Genomic DNA, 26,760 nt, shown 5'->3' on the forward strand with positions numbered 1-26,760 from the left:
AAAATATCCCCCAAAACAAAACCCACTGAAGGCAGAAGTTCCTAGCTGACACATGCTTGATAGTTACTTTTTTTAGTGGAAATATATTACTAGGCCTTAAGGAGAAAGACCACACTGCTCAGAGATGGAAATGAGCAGTTGTACTCACCATCTTTGCAGATGGCTCCCATTTGACACATCCCCAAGTCTAGGAGATACCCACTGGGGCAGCTCGTACAGTTCTTGAACCCTGGGCCATTGCACGTCAAACAGCTGGTGTCACATCTGTGGGGAAAGTGTAGACTTTTTCATCCTTTCACACATCAGGCACAGGAAAAAATGTGTTTACTATCAATTTCTTAAAGTCTTAAACTTAAATCTCTCTTTGAAGATGACACAGAAACATTTTCTTAAAATAATTGCTAGGTTTGGCAACCATAAAGAAAATCAGGTAGGTGGACAGTGTGATTTTAAAGGTTTTAACATATTCCTGAAGCAAAAAAAAAATATATATCTATATTCAGGGGGTTTTTGTGTTTCAACAGTCACCACATACAATGTTTTGTGTTTACAACGCTCACTCCCATAAAAACTTAAAAAACTGAGACGTGTTTCGGCTTATACCATTAGTGTCGTACTTACAGACTACACGGGCAAACTAGTTTGGTTGTGTGAGGCAGAAGAATATGCAGTAATGTGGCATATGAGTGAGGAAGTTGGTGTCCCCCAGTATGCTTACCTATAACATTTTGGACTGTTAAAAGCGCAAGTGTGCTGTTTGTGTTAGGCTAGGGTGTGTTTCGACTTACACCAAAATTTGGTTTACGTCACTGTCATAGGAATAGAACTGTGTTGTAACCCGAGGACCCCTGTATATCAAAGATAAACTGGGTCAGAGCTGTGGGGCAATTTCCATAGGTAAATGTCTGAACCTTATTTTTATCAGTAATAGTTCTAACTTCCATATTATTGATGAAGGCAGTCAAATAAAGAAATCAGTAATCAAATACTAAGGCATGAGGGGCAGATCTACTTACTTCTTGCAGGATTTGTATCCATTCTCTGAAGAGTGGTCAAAGTAATAGCTGATACTACAGCTCTGCACACATCTCCCGTCCTCCATGAAGTAGCCCTCAGTGCAGTTAATGCACCCATCAGCGCCTGCTCCTTCAAAGCAAGACAAACGCAGCACACAGAAACAAAACCTCAGAAGAAGTTGCACAATGGGCTGCCTCTTGCAGTTTGTGCAACTGCCATTAATATGTTATAATTTTAAGAGTTATACTTTAATATTTGTGCTTTTTCTTACATTATTTGGAAGAAATATCACATTTTAAATTGAACCCACTTTTGAAAAGCATCAAACCTTTGGAAAGAGGAGGAGATATCACTGGGGGATTTACATTTCTCAGTGAAGACAGGATGCTGGGGACTGACTTTTGATGAGAACATGCACATGATTATCAGAAGGATAATATACTTCTCCAGCAGTTATTTTAAAAATATCAAGTGGGTCTGTATGAATGATGGCTAAAATCAGATAATCAGAAACCAAAACAGAGCCAGAGGAATAAAGGAAAGGATGAGGGAAGCAGGTACCAGCACAAGTGGCGCAGAAGCGGTGACAAGGCTGACAGTCCTGGCCATTGAAGAACTGTCCGTCCTCACAGGCGATGGAACACCGGGATCCCTGCAGGCTGGGGACACACACAGACTGCTGTGATCAAGGCAAAGAGGTAATGATGCCCCAGCTCTACATGTGACAGATATAGTTCCCCCCAGAGACCTGTGGATTTGGTAAAGCTTCAAAGCCGGGGAAATAGCCCTTGTGCCATCTATTTTTTTCCTCTCAATGCTACAGTGCTTTCTGGGCCTTACTATAATGTCTGTATCATCTACATGTGCTCTCGTGTTATAGTTCTGGGGACATTCCTCTGAATTGTAAGACTGGTGACACTTACAACCCAGAGGCTTTAAAATATTTTATTGACAAAACAATTGCATTAATTGATAATATGACTAACAATTCCCTGATATCCAGACCTGCATAATACATTTAAGAGTTGTTTTCATAATTATAAATGCCGTAGGAACACACAGTAAGTGAATTACAACTGAGTAACAGGGCACAACCATCCATGCCTAAACTCCCAGGAGTAGCAGTTTTTTTTTTTCTGAGTTTAGTTCTTGTTGGTTTCCACACTGAATTTTAATATGCCTTTGCCTCTATTTCTTGATTTATTTTAAGCTCTAGTGAATACTTTAGCATAATTTCCAGCTTATACTGTTCCTTCCCCAAACAGCTCAATTTTTCTTAGTTATAGTATTAATTCAGTGATTGTGGACATGGTCTATACCACATTTTCTCTATCTAGCACGCTCAGTATCTAATGAGTTGCTAGAATGTCAAACAAGGAATCTATATGTTTTTTTACTCTCCTAAATTCTATTAGCTGTGGTACTTCTCACAGTCTACAGATGAATTCTTAAAATTCAAAATAAGTTAATAGAATTTTCACTATTTGGTATACAAATATTACTCAAGAACTAAACAGTGTGACTGGAACCAGGTAGAAGGACACATAATCCTATGTCACTAAACAGACGATACTAGAAGATGGGTGTCTAAGCAACAGTCAAATGGGTTCTCTTAAACTCTTTATATTGCTCCAAGTCACACCTTATTAGATTTTATATAATTAGTATGATTCATATATAGAGCAAAGTAAAATTTATTTCAGTAAAGAAATGTGGAGAAGGAAACAAAACCAAAGCAGGTGGAAAAAAACTACCAAACAGCATTGTTAACATTTTAATCCATTTCCTTCCAGTATTTTATGCATAGATGTTTTTCCATGTTTGTTCTTAGCCACTATGTGAAAATTGACAGGTCTTGAGGAAAAATGGTCATCCCAGAAGCCCCAAGGCAAATATAGGGAGCCCCGATGAGGCTGAGGACAGTACAACTAACTGCACCAGCTCTCCATTCAGAGGTGTGTCCTCCTGGGCCAGAAAGGGCTGCCATTCAAAAAGAAAATTCCTTCCCTTTCTGGAGAGCTGGAGAAAGGGACACTGCAGCAAATGGATCTTTTTTTGGGGAGAGGAAATAGGACCACTGAAAAACTTATCAAAGTTTTAAAAAGCTGCCCAGTTTGTCTAATAAAGGATATGACTTCTGATGTTGGCATTTATCCAGCAAGAGACAGAGGTTGCAGTGTGTGAGAAAAGAATGAGTAAGTGGGACGTGCCCACAGACAGCAGTCGCTGTAAGCCCGGAAGCTTTCTGCGGCCTCCAAAATATAGGGACGTCCTGGTTAGTGACCTGGGGCCGTGTTCACCTGTGTTCTCTCTGGGATAAACTGGCTAGGTTAGACCTGTGCTGTCCTACCTGCTTGAGCATGTGTGGTTCCCAGTGTGGTTAAGGAATGGAATTTTAAATTCTGACTTTTAATGAATTTCAGTCTAAATTTTACAAATCGGCACTTAGTTGTTGGTAATATGTTCAGTTTGGAACAACTTGGCTATTTAAACTACATTTTAGAAAACTTAAATATAGATCAGAAAATCGTCTGAATGGAGATGTGGTTTAGGAGTAAAATACATACCAGATTTCCAAGACTTGGTACAACAACCAAAAAAAAAAAAGTAAAATATCTCACTAAGAGTCTTTTATTCTGATTACATATTGAAATGATAAATTTTACCAGTATCTTTTAAACTTTTTTTGATGTGGCTCTCATTTCTATTGGAGAGCACTGGTTAACTTACTTATAAAATGTACCCTAGAAAATATAGAAAATAGTATTAAATCATCTTTTACTTTTTATGGTCCAATTAAGTTTCAGATATTGGACTAAGTGCTTTGTAAATATTAATTCATGTCACGGTCAAAAACATAGGGGTTACTGCCATACTATAAATGAGAAAATTGAAGCTCAGAGTGGTTAAGTGACTTGTCCTAGGTCACACAGCTGATAAACAGAAGGCAAGGATCTAAGTCCACATCTGTCTTCCTTCTTTTTACTATACCAATCTGCTCCTCTCCCTGAAAGAATTAGGCTGACTAGACTGTCTTGATGCTGAATGTATATATTTATGAAAAAGAAAGCCACAGATAATCAATAAATCTAAATAAAAATTATGTTGCAATATTACTAATGGGAAGATTTGCCTGCCTGGACCCTGCTTATTTCGCCTCTAATCAAAGTTAGAAACAGAGGTACCATCAACACTGAAATGGGATCAAGTACACCAGAATTCTAGTGGTGTGCAAACATGGAGTCTAACTCCGCATAGGATGGTTTGACCTTCTCTAATCAAGAGAGACTAGCTAATTCATTTGAGCTGCATATTGTTCTCTTACAGAATCTATCAGCTACAGTAAGTTCTCACTTAATGTTAATAGGTTCTGTGACTTTAAGCAAAACAATGTATAACAAAACCAATTTTACCACAGGCTAATTGACATAACAGTTATTTGAGGACCTGCTTTTAGCCGTGAGCAAGTAATCCATTCAAGGAAAATATCTCTATGTGTTAAGTCCATGTGCAGATGATAACATAATGAAATCAAGCTTGAGGTTCTTAAGATAAGAGAAAAATTGGCTACCTGGAGAGAAATAATAAAGATACCAGAATAGTTTCCCACCATCAAAGGAATTAATCAGGGGGACTAAATATAACTCATTGGTATTACCTACACAGTAATCCTTGACTGGCACACTGCCAGTTAAAAAGCATGAAGAAAAAGACCTCTCAAATGGCTATTTTTATTTACATGTATCTGAGCTATCTTTTCTGAAGAGAATTTTATTTGCTTTATAAACTTCCCTTAGCCAAGATGGCACATATCCTGGTCCAGTTAATGCCAACAGCAGATGTCTCTGAATGGGCGTCAAACCCAGGGTGGAGCTAGGAGAGCTATTAATACTGAGATGCCCCCTGGCTCTGTAACCTATGCAGCCCTTCAGTGCCTTACCTTAACCCATCCCTACATTCTGTACAGTTGTGTGATTCAGTACATGTCTTGCAGTTTTCACTGCATTTCCGGCAAAGATTTTTCTCTGTTAAAAAAAAAATAACAAAGTTATAAATTAGGTGGTCAATTGGATTCCATAAAAGCATGTGGAGATACTCTAACGTTTGCTAATGTATGCTCTAGTACACAGTACACTTGGCCTTGAGCAGAAAACTGCAGGAGAAGCCCCATAGTCAACATTTGCTATCATTTCTCAGCAAACCAAACACACAGGTAGGAATTGCAGCATTGGCAAATACCTTAGAGATATCTATCATTTTGCAGACAAGACAACTACAGTGCACTTAATTCTTAAGTAGTGTGCTGGCTTTTCCCTTCTCTTCCCATCCTGTCTCCCGAGCAGGGTTCCTTAGCTTCCGACAATGAAAATCCCATTATTGGAGCTGGGGCAAAGCTATGTAAGGGTTGAGGAGCAAAGCCTGTGGAAAGGAATGACAGACCCCACACTCACAGCTTCCAGGACTACTCTGATGAACTCTATAATAAAAGGACCTACATTTAAGATAGCGAGGTAAGGATTGTTTCTTGCATTGTCTAGAATAGTTATCTTGTACTTACATTACTGTGGCTGTGGAATTGATATAACATTACATTTCCGATAATGTTTGCGTTCTGGAAATAGCAATCTATACTTCTCACAAAAATTAGGGGATATTTTATATCTTCATATTCATTGTGAAATATCCCCTAATTTTTGTAAGCAGTATATTTGATTGAACAGATATACTGTAAATATTAGCTTTCCTGTTTAATACCAAACACAGGCCTCCATTAGGAAAAAAATGGCAAATGCACAATTGCTGTATAGTGAAAATGTTGATTTGCTATTTTAAGAAAGGTCTTTCATTTCAGGTGAAATTTTTCTGGAGACTTGATACCTTCTCAAGAGATGCAAGTGATCATAATCACATTGTATGTGTAGAATTGAATGAGACTTTGTTCATAGGGTTCTCTTTCTCCATCTCCTCTTGAAATGTTGGGGTTCTTCAGGGTTCCACAGAGAGACACTGATTTAATGATCCCTATGCAGACATCCTGCAGGCCTGTCTTCTTTCACAAGTCTATGCCCCTCAGCATACAAGATGGACCTCTGGTAGTGTCCACGTGGCCTCCCCCCACATTGTGTCACTGAGAATACTGGACATGGCAGAGGGTCAGAAGTCAAAGAACTGAGATCTGTGTTCTGCTTTTAGCCTTTCCTATAGCCAATGGCAAGGTCTGTCTATGGACTATAGATTACAAATAATGTCTATAATCTCAGTTTGTCTTGAGGATTTACTGAAATTATTCAAGGGAGCTGTATGAACTTTAAAGTACTGTAAATGTGCTGGCAGTAATTATTACTAGTCAATGATCCCGCATGGTCACGAAGTGGTATGTAAATAGACACCTTGAAAGAGGAACTATATATAACACAAGGCAATTAGGAGGAGAGATGCATAGGCTGCTCTTATCAGCAAAGTGATTGTTTGAACAGCCCTCCTTATACCCTCCTTTCAGATTCTGGAAAAATGGACTCAGTTGTCCTGCTCCTGTCGTATGACAGGAGCAATACGACAGGAGCATCCAGAATAAAATTTCTTTTTCAAGGTTCAACCTTCTGGATAAAATTTTGACTTTTTTTTTTCCCCAAGGAATACTGCTTGCTTCTCTTATTCCCCTTCCCCGCTCCTATTTTCTTCTTTCTCCATTAAGTTGTAGCTCATGTTCCAAATTTTGGGGAAAATAAGAACTACATGGGAATACCACCCATTGCTCCAGAGGTTAAGCTCTGTCTGCTTCACTCCGTCTACCACAGAGAGAAACGTGGGCCTTGGAATCGAGAGAGAATCTGACTTCTTAAAAAGCAAGAGTATTCACTGCAAAATTCTTGCTTGACTTTGAGAAACACAACTTTTGTTACTTTACACTTGGGTTTCCTTCTCTCTCAGATTGGGCAGAAACATGAAATTGTAGGGTCATCACATACCATGGTGTAATACCCTTTTTAAGACAAATTATTGAGAATTCAGAAATAAAGCAAAAGATACCTGTCGCCCTTTACAGGGCCACACCAGAGCACTGACAGCTAGGCATGCCCCAGGTTTATTTAGTTCTCTAGAGAATGGACTTTTGTCTCTTTACTAAAGCGGGTTAATTAGCCCCCGAACTCTGAAGTATATCATAATTTATAGATTTTTGATACACTTGCAAATAGTATCTGTCCACTTGAAAAAATAACCCCCAAATTCTAGTCGTATTGCTTGTCATGACAAATTATTCGTCTCTAACTCAGCAAATGGATTTGACCTTGCCTTTCCCAGTGGGTTATGTACCCAGTAGTCTCCAAACCCATTTGTTGCCGTGAAGGTTCCTGCATTAAGGGATTAAGTAAATCTTGGATTGTGTTCATTCTACGTTACACGAAAGTCATGTTTTTTAAACTCTCTGAAAAGCGTACTGTGGTATCGCACTGCCCTGGTTCCTTTGGTGAGTGTGCAGGAAAGAGCAGGCCTGGCTGCTTTCTTCTGAAAGCCTACTTACAAGCTTGGGAGAGTGGATTTCAGGAGGGTCTCCACCATCCTAACAGAGAAGAGTGGCTCATGATGCCTAAACTGGTTGTGAACACCTTCCCTTTTAGGAGTTTGAAATTTTGGTAAGGGTCGGCAGAGGGTGCTTTCAGGACCACTGCCCAGTAACAATTCCCAGCACTGACTGACTCCCTAAGTAGGTTCCCTTTCACACACATTGTCATAAATTGTCACTGGGAAAACTAATTGTATCCTGTGTGACTCCACCAGGAGAAAGTGAAAGCTTGGGCTTCTTTCCCATGAGTCTTTTCCCTTTGCTGATTTTGCTTTGTAGCCTTTTGCTGTGATTAATCATAATGTATACATAAGCACAACTCTATGTTGAGCCTGGTGGGTATTCCTAGCAACTTACTGAACGTGGGTATGGGCCTGAGGACTCCCGACACAGTTAGTAATAGGCCTTTTTATATACATTCTTTTTTTATAAAACAATTCTAACTGTTCTCTTAAAAATATTTTTGGACTAGATCCTGGCCTAGATTTCACAGAGGAGGATTATTCCTCCCAAGGTCACTCAAGTGAAAACCTTCCATTTGTTCTCTTAAACCCAAATATTTGAAATCAACTCACTGGTGTCCTGATAGGATCCGTCAGGGCAGTGAGTAACACAGCTGTTGGTTTCTTCATTCAGGAAGTATCCGTGTTTACAGGACAGGCACTGGTCGCCGTGGCTGCCAAAGCAGGACTCGCAGTTGGGAGCACACTTCCTGCATCGCTTCTTGTCAGCATGGTAGTGGCCAGGGGGACAGCTGGAGACACAGATCCTGTGTTGGGGGACAATAAGAAGGCCAGCATCACCAGTGACCTTATTCCCCAGCATTCTCTTGGAGGTACTGAACAAATAGCTGTCGCCAGTCTAAAAACCCTTTCTAAAGAATGATGGTAGCCTGACCAGGTGGTGGTTCAGTGGACAGAGTGTTGGACTGGGATGCGGAGGACCCAGGTTTGAAACCTCGAGGTCACCAGCTTGAGTGCCGGCTTATCTGGTTTGAGCAAGCCAAGGTCGCTGGCTTGAGCAAGATGTCACTTGCTCTGCTATAACCCCCCCCCCCGCCATCAAGGCACATATGAGAAAGCAATCAATGAACAACTAAAGTGCCACAATGAAAACTTGATGCCTCTCATCTCTCTCTGTTCCTGTCTGTCTGTCCCCATCTATCCCTCTCTCTGTCTCTGTCAAAAAAAGAAAAAAAAAAAAAGAAAAAGAATGATGGTAAGTGATGCCACATCCAAAGGGCCCAGGGCTGTTGGTTAAAACAGTTTATCCTGTGCACGGTTCTGACACAGCAAAGCAGGTACGCTGTACTGAGTCCACCAAGTAAGGCATGCCTTGGTCCAAATCACTTTCCAGTTCGGTTCTAGCTCTTCAAAGGGGGATGCTGATTAGAAATTGAGTCTCAGTAGGAAGGTTACAGCATTGAGTTAAAGGGGAAATATGTGGGAACCATGACTTTATACAAAAAGGTCACTCATAATGGGTTGCTTCTATTTTTACGTGTTTGTCATATGGAGTGTATGTGGCTGGTGGTGATTATATGTTGTTGCCTAAATTAACATCAATATTTACATTTATATTGCTAATGACATACAAAGTTTTTCTTTTTCAAAGTTTAATTGATGGACAGAGGCTTTATTTATTCATTCAACAAATATTTACCAAGTACCAATTACATGACAGGCATTTTGCTAATAAATCTAGGAGATAATAGAGGTGCTGAGTAGTCAAGGACCTTTCCTTTAAGGAATTTAAATTCCAAGAAGGATGTAAACAGGGATTGAAACAGGTCTGTGCCTGGGTAACTGGAGCTGCCACCAGTCAATTCCCTGGAGTGAGTCCCTGCCTGAAGGAGGAGGGAGAGGTGGCCGGGATGTGAGTCATGGCCGGAGAGTGTGGCCTCTGTCGAGACAGTCACTGTTCCATGGCCCTGCCCTTAGAAACGCATCTACACACCTCGAGGCAGAAGCCAGGGCACAGGGTCAGAGCAGGGCAGTCCTGGTGCCCAGAGCAGAGACCAGCATCTTTGCCACACCAAGAGTTTGCACACGGGAGGATGTGGGAGTGTGCCCGTGTGGCCCATGCACTGGCATTTCCATGAAGGGAAGAGGCAGCTGTGGCATCGAATGTCAGCAGGGTGGAAAAGCACTGAGGGGAAGACCAAGCACACGCGTAGCCAGTCCCTCCCACCATCCTTCCAATGCGAGAAAAGAGATTGGCAGGTTTAATGACATGTACTTATTATGTTCTACTGAGTCAGCTCTGACTCCTGACAACTCTTGAATGAGCGGTGTCCACAATGTCCTGTAGACTCCTGCCTATGGATTCTTTTATGGAGTCAGCCCATCTCATGTCTGGTCTTCCTCTTTTCCTGCTGCCTTCTACTTTCCCAGGAACCCTGCCTTCCCGTGATGCACCCAAAGTAGGACAGCTTCAGTTTTGTCATTTTTGCCTCTGTCCATGTTTCAGGCTTAATTTGCTTGAAGAGCCACAGTGCTTTTCTTTCTGGCGGTTCTGAATTTCTGACGAGCTCTCCTCCAACACCGTGTTTTAAATGTATCTATTCTTTTTTCTCTCCAGGCAGATTTTGTAGTTCAGTGTGGGTTTCACCACTTTGAACTACATGAGGAGGCAGTGGTCTTGTGCAGCAGCATCTGTTCCGTGATTTTAGATCCTGGTGGAGGGACATCGGGATGTCTCCCACAGTGACCCTGTGGGAGCTCCCGGGAACACCTGGGGCACGCTGTTAGGGATGTGACTTGGCCTCTCTCTTACCTTGTGTTATTTTTCAGCTTGTAGTAGTAGTGCAAACAGTCATTGCAGTGGTCCGGTCCTGGCCCGTCACAGCCGACCTCACTGCACTCAGGGTCACAGGGACCTTAGCAAAAGAAATTAGAATACTTAGAGAAGATGATTTTAAGTAGGTTGGCTTTACCTTGAATTTTGTATAAAGTAAGATTGTTTTTTTATAAGCAGTGAGCCTGTCTTTAAGATGGAGGAAAGATGTTCAGTGTGGCTTTAAGCTTAGAGATGAACTCCTGACTTTTTGGGGGAAAACCTCAATTACCTAAGTATCAAGAATGTAAATCCTAGTCATGGCCTGGTCTTCAAAGCACATATGGCTGCCTTGTGGGAGACAACAAATATCTGAGAACTCAAATGAACAATGCCACTGCAGTAAATGGAAAAAAACGACTGCAATTAAACATGTGTAATGATAAAAATGTTGGTTTTACAGAAAAATGAGAAGTTAAGCTGTTGACAGAAAAGAAAAAAAAAAAGGTTATTATTCAGTGCTTGGGACCAGATTGCCTGTCTTTTCCAAGGTCATTAAAGCCACTGAATACCTCTGAGATATTGTAGCTAGCAAGAACATTATGGCATCTGGCACAAGCTTATCAGCATCTAGTCTTGGATTACAAAGCAGGTACTCCAGGCACAGATAATAGATTTAAAATTGCATCCTACCCACAGGCCAATGGGCAACTCAACAAAAGAAAACGATGCATAAATTTTAAAATGCGATCAAGCTTAAAGAATTCCAGACCTGGGATGAAGGTTCCTAATCTCTCCTGTTATGTCTTCTTTGGTACAGCACTAGAGAGAATGCATAGTCAGAAAAATATTCCAATGGAACTATTTGGTGATTGACAAAATGCTTTCTAATGACAGGATAGTTAAAGACATTTTATTCTATTGAACTAACTCCCCTTTTTCTTGTTCTCCATATTTTGGGAGATTCAGCCTCATAATTTCCAGCTCTTTCCCATTGAAAATTCATATGATTTTAACTACCAGTAAACAGATTACATGAAATACATGAATAGTACCTTACTGGTGCCAGAAGTGTTTTAAACCATACTTATTTTAATCAAAAGGACTTAAGTGTTGAAACAATCTCCTTTAGTCATTATGGGACTATGGAAAAATGAAATGGTGGAACTGGGGAAGAATGACTTAGAAAAGTCTACTAGTCAACACCTTCATTTTACTAGCAAGAAAACAGATTTTCCAAGAGTTACAATGGTTTGCCCAGCATCAGACAGCTGGAAGAGTTGGTATCAGCCTATACCCTGATTTTTAGTCCAGGTCTCCTACTTAGAGAAGATCATCTACTAATGATGACCTTTTGATCTGATTGAAAACAAGTCATTTTGAAGTGCTGCAAACTTGAATTATATTTCTGATTAATTACATGAGTGACTTGACAGTATTGTTCATCTCTTTTCCCAAAAGCCTTAACATTGATCTCTAAATTAGTACAACTTAGGACAGTTTAGCTGTCTGCCATGGTGCACAAGAAGAGGGTGACTCTTCTGTATAAGGATTGAAATTCAACCAGCTCTGGGTCTGACAGTCCCTGGAATTCAATGAAACACTACAGGGATCTGGTTATGATAATGCCATTTGTGCCTTTGGACAGCCTGACTTCTCTATAAAAGTAAAAATCACAGTTTCCAAAGAAAAGGAGTCATGGGTGGCCGTAAATTTTCACCAGATGATTTCTACAATTAACACCCCTACCCTAAAATTTATTCTTGTTTTGTGTGGAAGGGCTTTGTGTGGTAAAACAGTTTACATGCTGTGCTGTTTCTTTAGAATCTTAAATGGTCCCAGATGCAAATTAGAATTTTAAGTTGCAGGGTAATAATGAAATAATTGTTTTTGTTTTCCCACAAGTGCCAATGTGGACATTTTGAAGATGTCATGAGAAAAACCATAAAAATGTGTAACTGTTCAGAATTTTAACATTACCAAAATTTGAATCGGAAACATACCATAAGGCACATATTATGCTCCATTTATGTTTTTGGATAGGCTTTCTCCTATCTGAGAAAACAAAATGGCTTTTTAGTTATAATATGAATAATAATGTTATAAGCTCTGTGCAAAATAAGACAAAATTTAACACAGTCTAGCTCTGGTTAGCTCAATTGGATGAATTTTCTAAGCTTACTATTGATTATGGAATACTACCTGTTTAGAATAGAAGGAGCCATATATATATTCCATTAAGGTAATTAAAGTACTTTTTAGTATCTAGGAAAAGACTTTTAGAGAGCTACAGGAAAAAAAAATGTCTTCTAAAGGTATATTAAATTGTCATTTACCGGCCCTGGCCTGTTGGCTCAGTGGTAGAGCGTCGGTCTGGCGTGCGGGGGACTCGGGTTCGATTCCCGGCCAGGGCACATAGGAGAAGCGCCCATTTGCTTCTCCACCCCCGCCCCATCCTTCCTCTCTGTCTCTCTCTTCCCCTCCCGCAGCCAAGGCTCCATTGGAGCAAAAATGGCTCCAGGCGCTGGGGATGGCTCCTTGGCCTCTGCCCCAGGCGCTGAAGTGGCTCTGGTCGCAGCAGAGCGATGCCCAGGAGGGGCAGAGCATCACCCCCTGGTGGGCAGAGCATAGCCCCTGGTGGGCGTGCCGGGTGGATCCCGGTCGGGCGCATGCGGGAGTCTGTCTATCTCTCCCTGTTTCCAGCTTCAGAAAAATACAAAAAAAAAAAAATTGTCATTTACCAACAGTTCTGTATTAGAAGAAGCTTTGTTCATTAGTGTTATATATCATATCCCATAGCTATTGGAAATGGTAGCTAATGCAAGGCAGGAAGCAGAAATACACTGGGAAGGAGAGAGAAATTGTAGATGATACGGCTATAGTACATAGTCCCAGAACATCAACTTTAAAACATACAAATTAGCACGAGAGTTAAGCAACATGGTTGAATAAATATAAATATCCAACAGCCAATAAATTCCTAGATACCAGCTTATAGTATTAGGTAGAAAATATGGAATACTTTCCACTACAATAGCAACAAGACTCAAAACAGGAATAATGCTAACAGGAATAACACGACATAAAATTAAAATATTTCAATCAAATAGGACATAGTCTGTGTTTTGTATGGAAAGACTGTATATTGTAAAAACAAGTCTTCTGTTATATTGCATGTCAATTCAAATTAGATTCCAATGGGATTTTTAAAGGGAAACTTAAGAATTTCTATGAAAACAAGCAGCAGATGTATGTTCAACAGGTATTAAATATATATCATGAATTAAAAATAAACAGTGGGTGCCATCAGTCTAAGAATTTCTGATTGATCAGAAATTTCTGATTGATCAATCAGAAAATGTGGTACCAGAAGACACCCTGGATAAGCACTTCACTATATTGCTATAAATAAAAGATCCTAAATTATTACAACAGGATGGTAACTGAGCCAATGATTTAAATCTGTATGGAAAATACAGGACTTCAATTCACACTACATATCATAAACCAAAGTAAGTTTCAGATGAATTAATGAGTGAATGTAAAAATCAGAGATTACAAAAAAAAGCATGTAAATATTTAGCTGATTTTAAAAGATAAACCCTCTGTTAAAAAAATCACAGATGTTATTATCGGAAAATATAAACCCTACGCTCCAATTTTCTTTTTCTGTTAGAACACACAAACAAAATTTCAGAAACAAGTGATAACTGAGGAAATGTTTTCAGCCAAGATGAGACCTATGAGAGGCAATAATATACAAAGAATTCTTATAGATAAGAACATTGCTGTCACTTTGAAAATAATGGGTAAAAGAGAGTTGTATTTAGTTCAGAGAAGAACTACAGTCAAATCCTCAATGTCGTTGATAGATTCTTGGAACTACAGCAAAATGATGTAGAAGGATGCCAATTTTACCATAGGCTAGTTGATATAAAAAAGAGAAGTTCCTATAGCATCTCATCAATGTTATATAATGAATGAAACAACATTATTTGAGGACCTACTTTACAGAGAAAAAAATGTTTAGATTTACTAGCAGTCAAAGCTATAAAAATTTGAAAGTATTCTTTTCATTTTTACTTTTCTGTTTTCTTTCTACTTAATGCTTGCAGGAATGAGTGCAGTAAACACTTGCACAGCTGGTCACAGTGTAGACTGGTAGGTACATCTTTGTCTAGAAAGTAATGTGACCAAACTTATCCAAGCCTTAAAACTGATAAATACCTATTCTACTATAAAAAAATTAAAGATATTGGCCCTGGCTGGTTGGCTCAGTGGTAGAGCATTGGCCTGGCATGCAGGAGTCCCGGGTTCGATTCCTGACCAGGGCACACAGGAGAAGCGCCCATCTGCTTCTCCACCCCTCCCCCTCTCCTTCCTCTCTGTCTCTCTCTTCCCCTCCCACAGCCAAGGCTCCACTGGAGCAAAGTTTGCTCGGGCGCTGAGGATGGCTCTGTGGCCTCTGCCTCAGGCGCTAGAATGGCTCTGATTGCAGCAGAGCGATGCCCCAAGATGGGCAGAGCGTTGCCCCCTGGTGGGTATGCCGGGTGGATCCCGGTCGGGCGCATGCAGGAGTCTGTCTGACTGCCTCCCCGTTTCCAGCTTCAGAAAAATAAAAAAAAAATTAAAATATTGACAAAGACTGAAATAATTATATTAATCCAAACTCTGTTTAAACTTGTGTAAAACTCTAAACAAATGATACATCCCAGATTATGGGTTAAATATATTATAGTACAATCATATTATGGACAATTATGCTGTCTTTTAAATATTTGTCCTTAGGATATTTGACAACAGGGAAATATGTTCATAATATTTTTTTTAAATGTTTACTTTATTGATTTTAGAGGGGAAAGGAGAGAGACAGGAATATCTGTCCCTGTATATGCCCTGACCGGGGATCGAACCGGCAACCTCTGTGCTCTAGGACGATGCTCCAACCAAGGTATACAGACAGGGCTTTTTCTTAATAATTTAAGAAAAAGAAGAATATGAAAACTCTATATACAATGTGGTTTAGCTATGATGGAAAAAACCAGATATTTGAATATATAAATATACACATATAATACTTGGGGGAATAGAAAAGATGAGGAAAATATATTAGAATATGCATACAAGTTTATTTCTGCATGGTGGGATGTTGCATTAGTGTCCTTCCTTAGCCTGTGTCCCTGATGGGAACCAGCTCACCTGCATAATCCTCTGTACCATAGTCGTCTGTCGGGTCTTCGACTCTGCTGTAGCGAACACGTTCCACTTTAGGAAACTCGTTGGTTGGTGAGTATGGCTGCACAGAGGTGCCATAGAGGACCAAAGACCATTCTTTCAATTTACCTTGGGAAACAACAATAAAAGCACAGCATGACCAAATATTCACTCTTTAGGCTTGTAAGTAAGTCCTTTAATTCCTTTTCACCTAAGAAAAAGCATCAGTGGGAGAATTGTGGGAAACAGATTCCTATGAATCATTACAGCAGATGCAGGTCTACAAGTACACATTTACCACTGGTTGCAGAAATCACATTTTTCTAATTCATACACTATATACATACATACATATATATACATGCATATGTATGTATGTATATAAATACACACACACACACACACACACACACACATATATATATAGTACCAATTACTGGATAGGCCTTGATTTAATCAGCATTCATAGGTGGACTGAGAAACAAAAACACCTCAGATTGCTGGGCTAAATTTCAAATTATGGATATTTAAAAGACTCTCCAATTGAATATCTAGTACCTTAATATAAAATTCCTCATTAATTAGCGAGAGAAACCTTCTATAGGGATGTACATCCTATAAATGATAGAAATATGCGCATGTGCATGTATACCACATATACACAAACACACACACACATACACAAAAGTGAAATTTCTTCCAAAGAGACAGAAAGGAAGAGAACATCTCAAATCTCATTTTATGAGGCCAGCATTTACCCTGATAGTAAAATCAGACAAGGACAACACAAGATTACAGGCCAATATCGTGATGAACATAGATGTAAAAATCCTTAACAAAATTGTTAACTAACCCAATTCCATAACATTAAAAAGATCATACATCATGATCTATTGGGATTTATTCCAGGGATACAAGGATGATACAACATCTGCAAAACAATCAATGTGATCTACCACACTAACAAAATGAAAGATAAAAATCATATGATTACCCCAATAGATGCAGAAAAAGCACTTGACAAAAATTAACATCCACTTTTCATAAAAACTACCAACAAACTAGATAGAGATGGGATGTACCTCAACATAATAAAGGCCATATGACAGCTAACATCATACTCGGTGAAAAACTAAAAGCTTTTCCTCTAAGGTCAGGTACAAAACAAGGATGTCCACTTTTGCCACTTATAGTCAACATAGAATTGGAAGTCTTAACCAGAGCAATTAGTCAAGAAAAAGTAATGAGACATCTACCTAAAAAAAAAGTAAAATTGTCACTATTTTCAGATGGCAGGATATATATAAAAGACTCAACCAAAAAAAAAACAAAAACATTTAGAACTAAACAAATTCAGTAAAAAAATAAACATACAAAAACTGTTGCTTAATCAGCTAACTTGCCCAGACTTCCTGAAACTCTCACCCATTCTGTATACCCATCTCCCAGCCTCTGTTTCCTTCACTCACAATGGCTCTCACATCATGGCACCAGGAGGGACTGCTTGGTTTCCATTATGGTACTCATGTTTTTTTTTTGTTTTTTTTTTGTTTTTTTTCTGAAGCTGGAAACAGGGAGAAACAGTCAGACAGACTCCCGCATGCGCCCGACCGGGATCCACCCAGCACGCCCACCAGGGGCGATGCTCTGCCCACCAGGGGGCGATGCTCTGCCCCTCCGGGGCGTCGCTCTGCCGCAACCAGAGCCACTCTAGCGCCTGGGGCAGAGGCCAAGGAGCCAACCCCAGCGCCCGGGCCATCTTTGCTCCAATGGAGCCTTGGCTGCGGGAGGGGAAGAGAGAAACAGAGAGGAAGGAGGGGGTGGGGGATGGAGAAGCAAATGGGCGCTTTTCCTATGTGCCCTGGCTGGGAATCGAACCCGGGTCCTCCGCACGCCAGGCCGACGCTCTACCGCTGAGCCAACCGGCCAGGGCGGTACTCATGTTTAATAAGCTGCTGAGTCTTGCTACAGAAGAAACTAGACTGGTAGATAATTAGGTAGAAGATAGACAGATGTGGACATATAGATGATATACAAATGCTTGTCCATCCTACCATGAGAAGTGGCAGGTTTTTTGTTTTTTCTTATTTGGAGAGAAAATTTTGTCCTGGTTTTCCAGTAGACTGAGTAACTGATGTAATCTCTCTGGGGTGGGGGCACTGTTAAGAGCTGGGTTAGCCCTGGGCAGAGCAATGCTAGTGACAAAATTTTCATAAAAAAAAGAAAAAGAGGTTCATGTGACTCTTAATATGATTAACTCTTTCCCTGAAGGCCTTTTTTAACCTGACAATATCACTTAACCCAAATAAGAGGGCAGCAGAGAGATGAGCAACAATTGTGTTGCTAACATTAGGTCTCACTAATCAATAGAGATATACAGATAAAAACCACAATGTGGTTATCACCTCACACTTCTTAGAATGGCATTATCAAAAAGACAAGAAATAGTAAGTGTTGCCTGACTAGGTGGTGGTACAGTGCTGATAGAGCGTCGGACTGGGATGTGGAGGACGCAGGTTCAAGACCCCAAGGTCGCCAGCTTGAGCACGGGCTCATCTGGTTTGAGCAAAGCTCACCAGCTTGGACCCGAGGTCGCCAGCTTGAACGCGGGCTCATCTGGTTTGAGCAAAGCTCACCAGCTTGGACCCAAGGTCGCTGGCTCCAGCAAGGGGTTACTCAGTCTGCTGACGGCCCATGGTCAAGGCACATATGAGAAAGCAATCAATGAACAACTAAGGTGTCAAAATGAAAAACTGATAATTAATGCTTCTCATCTATCCGTTCCTGTCTGTCTGTCTGTCCCTATCTATCCCTCTCTCTGACTCTATCTCTGTCCCTGTAAAAAAAAAAGAAAAAAATATGTGTTGGCAAAGATGTGGAAAATGGAATCTTGTGCACTGTGGGAGGGGATATAAATTGGTGCAGTCACTATGAAAAACAGCAGGGAGGGTTCTCAAAAAATTAAAAATAGCACCACCATATAGTCCAGCAATTCCATTTCTAGGTGTTTATCCAAAAAAATTAAAACATTAACTCAGAATTATACATACATCCTCATGTTCACTGTAGCAGTACTTCTAGTAGCCAAGACATAGAAGCAACCTAGGTTTCCATTGGTATATGAATGGATAAAGAAACTGTGTACACACACACACACACACACACACACACAGTGGAAAATTATTCAGCCATAAAAAGGAAATCTTGCCATTTGGAACAATATGGATGGACCTTGAGGACATTTTGCTAAGTGTAAAAAACCCAACACAATCAACAGTTCAAATGCTGTAGAGAAGTTTACCTGAAACCTATGAACTTTTACTGATCAAAGTCACCGCAACATGACATGAGCAAAATGTTTAATGTTTGAATAAAAAAAAAGTCTAATAAAGACAAATACGACATGATCTCACTTATATGTGGAATCTTAAAACACAATAATAACACACACATAAGAACCAAGCTCACAGACCAGAGAACAAGGTGTTGGTTGCCAAAAGCAGAAAATCAGAGAGTGGGTGAAATAGGTGAAGGGGGTCAAAAGGTACAAACTTCCACTTCTACTTTAAAATAAGTCTCGGAGATATAATATACAGCATTGTGGCCCTGGCTGGTTGGCTCAGTGGTAGAGTGTCAGCCTGGTGTGCAGAAGTCCTGGGTTCGATTTCCGGCCAGGGCACACAGGAGAAGCGCCCATTTGCTTCTCCACCCCTCCCCCTCTCCTTCCTCTCTGTCTCTCTCTTCCCCTCCTGCAGCCGAGGCTCCACTGGAGCAAAGATGACCGGGGCGCTGGGATGGCTCCTTGGCCTCTGCCCCAGGCACTAGAGTGGCTCTGGTCGCAACAGAGTGACGCCCCGGAGGGGCAGAGCGTTGCCCCCTGGTGGGCGTGCCGGGTAGATCCCGGTCGGGTGTATGCGGGAGTCTGTCTGTCTCTCCCCTTTTCCGGCTTCAGAAAAATACAGAAAAAAAAATATATATATACAGCATTGTGACCAAGGTAAAAATATTGTATTGTATATTTGAAAGGCACTAGAAGAATACATTTCTTATTACATGAAAAAATTCCGTTACTATGAGGTGATGGACATTATCTAGAGTTCTTGTGGTGATCGTTTCACAATACATACAAATTTTGAATCATTATGTTGTTCACCTGAAACTAATATGTTATATGCTAATTGTATCTCAATTAAAAATAGATTCTGAACCCAAATCCTGTGTTTGTAAACCATTATATAATACTGCCTTCCTGTTCGTTTCCAAGAGTTTAGGATCCTGACATTTAAAATTGAACTACATTATTCTGTGCCACACTGTCTTGACATTTGCGCTGGGTCAGCACATTGGTGCACATGTAGTTTGCCCTCTGCCAGCTTTTCTTTAGACTCAATTGCTAGTGAATATTCTTTTCATAGTCAGGGTGCTGTGTGATCTCAGAATTCCGAGTGGTATGCATTAGGTAGAAATGAATGACTGCCTGTAGGCAGCAATGCAAAAGAGAAACCCTTTTCCCTATAGCATCTCTCAAGTGTACAAATGCAGCATGCAACACAAGGACATCACAGGACATCCGATCCATCAGTCACCTTAGAACCTGGTTCATTTAATTTATAATTATTTTAGATCTAAAATTGTTCCCTCATAAGTGCTTTGAAGAGTGCAGCTCCATAACTGATTATTTCCCTGTGTGCCATTTCTGAGTACTTCATAAGTCCACTGAGGATAACTTTGCTGGGTACTCCATCTCTTACTTTTTACTTACTATGTAATTTTATTTCCTTAGAACCTCTGTCACATCAAATGCTGCCATATTTGGGCTTTCATTCTTTTTTCTTCTCTACCACTTCTTTTCACTTGCTGAATTCTGTAGAAGACTTTGCAGTTGCTACTGCAACTTTGTGTTAAGAAACAGCCATGTAAATACAGAATAAGAAAAATGCATTTTACTTGCTAACATAAATGCAATCAGCCCAAGATAGGTATAATGTGCAACAAAACAAAAAATAACTGCTCCCCAAATCTTTAAGATATATTTCAATAATGTACAAATGGGGAGAAACAATAAACAAGTATAAATTCTTTTTGGAGCCAGAAACCACAATACTTGGGAATGATTCCACCATTTAATTGGGTTAGAAAATTTTACATCTCCAATTGAATATCTAGTAGCTTAAGATAAAAATCCTTATTAATTAGCAAGAGAGAAACCTTCTATAAGAATGTACACCCTAGAAATGATAGAAATATGTGCACATGCATTTGTACCACATGTACACATACCACACACACACACACACACACACACACAGAAAAGAGAAAATTCTTTTCCAAAGTTATGACTAATCCTGAACCAAAATGTTGGTGGAAGGAAGGCTACCCAAAGATCATGTGTTTCTATTCAAGCCTTCTATTCAAGCCTTCTGACCTCAGGCCAGTAATAGCATTGTATCTCTCTTCTGGCATAAAAGAACACCTCTAAAATGATTGGAGATGACTGGGGTTAAATGTGAACATTTAAATAGTATAAGGAGAAGCCAATGTTATGAAACAAACAATCTAGACTTTCTGAGCTACTGCAGAGAGCTTTCAACACAGGAGCTCACAGTAAATTGGATAGACTCTGACTCCTTGAGGCCAGAGAGATTTACAGGCAGAGCCTCTGACCCTTGCATACAAATGTCAGGTCAATCGGTAGGTGCCCTCAGGGCAGTTTGCTCTTGCAGGGAGGAACATTTTATCAGTGACATTCTTAGAACCACTGGTTCAAGGTGATAATAAAGATCACAGTCACTTCTAGTGACTTTTATAACTGTCCTCAATTCTGAACAGAGAATGTACCCCTTCTGTCCGTACCCTAGGTTGCTCCCCAACCCCCCACTTGATACACAACTGCCACATTTTGACAGTGTTTATTTCTCTCAGATCTCTAGCCACACAAAGCCCTGTAGTGACACCTGCTGATGGTCAGCTGGGAGCTGCCTTTGGTTAAAGGAGCACAGCCCAGTCACCAAGCTGCCATTGCCCCAAGGGTCATGACCCAGTACATGTGCACAGCAGGACAGTGAGCATGGCCTTCAGAGGAGAGGCGCAGGTCCTGGGAACTAAATGTATGACAAGCAAGTGACAATGTTTAGAAACCAAGATCTAGTTGATCTGAATGTTTTCTATCAATCCTGCCTTGTTGACAAACATCTGATTTCTGGATAAAACTTCAGCAAGCATTATATTCAGGCTGTGTGCCAGAGGTGAGTTGGACTCAGATGCTCTTATCAAAACTTTTATGCCGTTAACTGTGACCTTGCCACCATGCTGGTTTTAATCTTTCTGATTATGGGACCACTGTGGCCATGCTGATGAACTGCAGCACAGAATTAGGAGAAAGGGATGGCTAAATTGGGTGATCAAAAATGGACCTATCAGAATGAGTAACCCCGACTGGTGGACGAAAGTAATGTATGCTCACGTTCACCTCTGTGTTCCGCTGCATGCCTCCGCCTCTCTACGCAGCCCACGCTACCTGAATCAGTTACAGAATGTCTGGGTTCATTTATTCTGCCACCGGGAAAAGGCTAGATAGAACGGGATGTCAGTCCTAAATTCACTGTGAAGCCTAATCCTTCTGCAGATGAATTGGACAGAACATGGAGAAGCATGAATTTTTCAGACAACTGAACATGTGTCCACAGCTGGGTGGGAAGCTGGGTTACGTATCGAACAGATCATTTGTTACTGGGCCAAGTCCTCCATAGGGCTCTGTCACAGGCAATATAGGCTGTTGCAAAAAAACTGTGCAATCTCTCATCCTGTGTTGCATTTGTACCCCCCCCCCCCATTTTGAGGTGAGAAATAAGCTTCATGAAGAGGAAAATAGGACACATGCAGCAACAAGGGCTTGAGACCATGTGAAAAGACCATTGTTGACATCATAATTTCCATGTTTTTTTTCCTGTTACATATCAAGAAAGTTTTCTTTTTCTAGGTTCAAGTGGAGCAGAATACCATCATTCATTTTCTTTCGTGGTAACCAGTTTAGCTGGCATAGGCCAAATCAGTGTTTTGCCTGTACTGAAATGTAAATGTAAACTCAGAAAAAAGATAAACTATGGAAACATATCTCCTCTTATGACCAGGCAATCTAAACCACCACAGGAGGGCAAGGCTGGCTGGCTTATGAATGAAGAATGTGAGAAAGGTTGGTCAGAGATGTGGGTCCTGCATTATGAAATATCAACCAATAGCTGTCATGTTTTATCCTGTACTTACATCTCAATACTTATTCTTTATTTCTTATTGTTGAATTATTACCTCTGAAATCATAATGTTGAGAACTGGAATACTACATGCAAATCACTCAAAACATAGGATCACGTGAAAAAGAATGCTGCTGATATATGATTATAAAAACTCCTTGGCCAGAATATACATAATGTTTCTACACAGCAAACCAAAATTTAGACAGGAAGTTCTTACCTGGAGTCTTGAAGTTCCTCAGCTGAGAGGGAGTGTCGTAGACTTCAAGGATCCAGTCTCCAGCAGCCCGTTCCCCCCAGCAATGAATGGTCATAAACTCCCAGTTTTTAAATCCTTCCATGGAGTGATCAAAAAGCCTGGGAAAGAGCCATAAACCACTGTTTTATCTATTATTTAAAACCCATTGAGGGTCAAGTCAAGAAGTCAAGATCATGATCAATGATTTTTTCAAATCCATCAGTACGTATTCACCCTGGATGTCACTGATCAGTAGATGCAACCGAATATTATTCATTGTTCTCCCACGGGGAACCCTGCATGGGGCCTGCCATGTGATGGCAAATCTAAAAGGCATAACCATTGGGGAATCAGTGAAACTAGGTTAAGATTTTACCCACAAGACGGATTGTTCCAAGTATTTAAGATGTGGTGCAACTGGAATTCCTTACAGTTGGGAATGGAAGATGGAGATGCTGCTCTAGAAACAAGTTTATCAGTTCTTAGCACACAACTCAACAATCTCTCTCCCAGATATGCACCCAAGAGACGTGAAGACATATGTCCATGCTAAGGATGTCTTGTGAATGTTCACAGCAGCTCTATTCATAGCGGTCAAAACTATTAATAACGCAAATGTCCTTCAGAGGATGGATGGATAAATTATGGCACATTCATACAATGAAATACTATCCAGTAATAAAAACTAGTGACCTGGTAATATCATGAATGAATTTCAAAAGCACTAAAGTGAGTGAAAGAAATCAGATAAGAAAGAGTACATTCTAGAAAAGGTAAGATAAACAGAAACGGCTCAAGGGGTTGTCAGGGACTGGGAGGGAAGCTGGTAGACTATGATGGTGGAAGCTTTAGGAGTGATGAAAATGCTTTATATCTTGAAAGTCATGGCAAATGGTTATACAACCATATAGATATGTTAAAACTCACAGAATTGGTCACATTAAAAAATAGGTTGTATTATATATAAATTAAACCTCAGTAAAATCACTGCTTATTAATCTTATTCAGATCAGGGAGTCATGCCTCAAACTCTAGCATGGGTTCTGGTTTTCCGGTCCTTTCATGATTTTCTGAGTTTTTAATTCCCCACATGAAATCTCCTACTTCAAAATAAATGATTTGTTTCCTGTGATGTAATTCTGTGGGATACAAAATATATAAGGAAATTAAAATAAGGAAATAGAATCCTCATAAGATAAAAGAGATATCAATAGATAATGTATAAACTTAGCATATTAAGAAGTTGGCCTATCATGTGTATAGGCATATAATGTGCAGAGAACCACCTGAAGATATAGCCGGAAGATCCCTGTAGAGATGAGACCTAGAAGGTGGAAGCTGAAAGATGGGGCATGCGCCAGAGATTTTAAAAGAGCTTTTCCTTTTTAAATTCTGTGCATCTGTAATTTTTATTGAAAAAATAAAGAAATAAGAAAAATAATTTGAGAATCAGAAAGGTGAACAGAGAGGGAAAAATACATCTACCACTGTTTTAGGAGCAACCATGTCCAGTTACTGGGACATATCTGTCCTTCAGTGGAGACAAATGTGAAGGTCATGGCAGTGAATGTTGATGGCTATTCAGACCATGCGGTCAACTCCCCTTTTTCAATTTCATGTTCACCAAGCAAAATGGTGGTTATAATATGATCTTCTATGTAGATCTACCTTTTAGGATAAAATGTGCTCTTTTTAAAACAAAAAAAAAATAACTAGTTTAATCTAGTAACTTAATATATCAGAATTCTGATTTTTATGACTATCAATGTGTTTGGGGCTCCCTGTAAAATGCCAACTGCATTCTAAATCTGAATGGTTGGAGGATACAGCTGTGGGCTGTTAGGTAAATAGCTGGCATGCAGTAATATTCTCAGGAGAAAAACAAAAAACAGGAATACCACTTGCTACATGTTTCTGAGTCACTGAAAGAAGAAAAAAATTATTGAGCATCATTCTCAAAGTGTCCCATGTCCAAAAATTTGGGAAAGGCTGAGTTAAAGTTGAATAGATCTCCCCAGAGAACATCTCAGCTCTTTGGAATATTTAACTATGTTATGGTAATCTCCATAATGGGCGTAATGATAGGCAGTAATTTTCAAACCTTACATGGATATAAAGCCCTCTTCCTCTTTTAAAGAATATCTATATATTATCTATCAAGTTCAGCTCTGAACAGAGGGGTGTGGTGTTTCAGTGAGGATCTCATTGGATCCAGCACCTTTCTCTCATAATAATAGGGATAGCATTAGTGGCTCCTTACATGAATGTTTCCATGCCTACCATTGATCTTCAATAAAGTAATGACAGTACATTTTATGGAGATCCTACAATGCATGCATGACCATAATAGAGCTCATTTCATAAGGTTATGGCTTAAAACTGGACTTGGCCAGAAAGAAATTGCTGGGACATTATATAATTGACTTGCACACGCGCGCACACATAGTTCTTCATGTTAAACCCAGAAAGTGCATCTGTTGGGCGAAAGGAGACACAGAGGTGGGGAAAGAGGAGCTTTCTCATGCTGCCCTTCCTGCCAGGGACAGGTTACTAGAGGGATTGTGTTGACACAGAAACAGATGGAGGAGGAAAACCAGTCTAGAACCACTTCTTAACCCACAGTTCTAATTTAGGCTCTAATTCGTGGAGGCCACTGTGCCATTTGAGGGCACTGAAGCAATAATAACTTGTCACATAATACCTTTCTAAGAGTGCCGAACTTAAAAGCAATTCCCAAACAGTTTAGACAGCACATTTGGCTCCTTGCCTCATGTCCAAAAACTACAAAGGAGACTGGAGGCTGCCATCACACGAGGGGCAATCTTGTTTCCACAGCCTCGGCCAACTTTTAATTACTCATGGGTCAATTATTTGACTGCTGGATTAGCAGACCCTATGTTTCTTCCCTTTCACCCTTTCCTGTCCACTTTTGAAAAAAATCGTTCCACTGCTTCTAATCACTTTTAAATCACATTGGAAATAAAAATTAAGTATAAATTGGGTGCCAAGAAGAAATATTCATAAATCAGCATTCAAAAAGTGTTGCAAAACTCGAATATAAATGGGCTTTGTCTATCTGGCTTACCAGTTATCCCATGGTCTTCTCACTTTATGCAGAGCTGCAATGATCATTAATTTCATGGGAACATTAAAGTTGGATAGAGGAATTAAAATGCGGCCAAACTCAATCATTCCATTTTGCTAAGAGTTGATGGGGAGAGAAATAGACACTGATTGCTATTGTTTCAACTAACTGGGCATTCAGCTTTCTAATTTCACTCTGTCTTTTATTTGAATTCTGATTTAGCACTTAAAACTATTTATTTTTCGTACCGTACCATTTAAAAACACTGTGCCACCTGCACATAACAAAAGGTAATGTCCTTAGCATTACTTGATTTGTGTTGCAAAGAACATACTTGATCCAGACAATCCAGTGTCAACCCGTCGGAGATTCTAACTGTGTGGTCTCTGTATGTGAACTAAAACGTCCAAGGCCCAGTTTGAATGTCTGTGCTGTGCCAACATCACTTGTTTAGATGAAACGTCAATAAAGCAGGGCGTGTTGAAAGCTGGAATAGATGAACCCATGCCCGCATCCACATCTCCTGTTGCAGTCGAACCCTGTTCTGTCAGAGCTGACTTCATCATCACATGCTCAATGAAATGACACATGCATGTGCTGGCAGAAATTACATACC

The 26,760-nt window shown here is 40.1% G+C and overlaps 1 protein-coding gene across 4 annotated transcripts in view; it reads right to left on the reverse strand.

Moving 5' to 3' along the window:
• The window catches only part of PCSK5 (proprotein convertase subtilisin/kexin type 5), a 458,607-nt gene that overhangs the window by 161,049 nt on the left and 270,798 nt on the right, over nt 1-26,760 (reverse strand). For all 4 annotated transcript variants that reach the window (XM_066257063.1, XM_066257062.1, XM_066257065.1 and 1 more), the window contains exons 13-20: nt 23,042-23,178; nt 15,557-15,700; nt 10,358-10,460; nt 8,158-8,351; nt 4,958-5,042; nt 1,579-1,676; nt 1,017-1,146; nt 149-264 (exon numbers count right to left, since the gene is read on the reverse strand). In XM_066257063.1, the coding sequence (XP_066113160.1) occupies nt 149-264; nt 1,017-1,146; nt 1,579-1,676; nt 4,958-5,042; nt 8,158-8,351; nt 10,358-10,460; nt 15,557-15,700; nt 23,042-23,178 (1,007 nt within the window). The remainder of the gene's footprint in view (nt 1-148; nt 265-1,016; nt 1,147-1,578; nt 1,677-4,957; nt 5,043-8,157; nt 8,352-10,357; nt 10,461-15,556; nt 15,701-23,041; nt 23,179-26,760) is intronic.

This window comes from Saccopteryx bilineata, chromosome 2, assembly GCF_036850765.1.
Source record: "Saccopteryx bilineata isolate mSacBil1 chromosome 2, mSacBil1_pri_phased_curated, whole genome shotgun sequence".
Classification (NCBI taxonomy): domain Eukaryota; kingdom Metazoa; phylum Chordata; class Mammalia; order Chiroptera; family Emballonuridae; genus Saccopteryx; species Saccopteryx bilineata.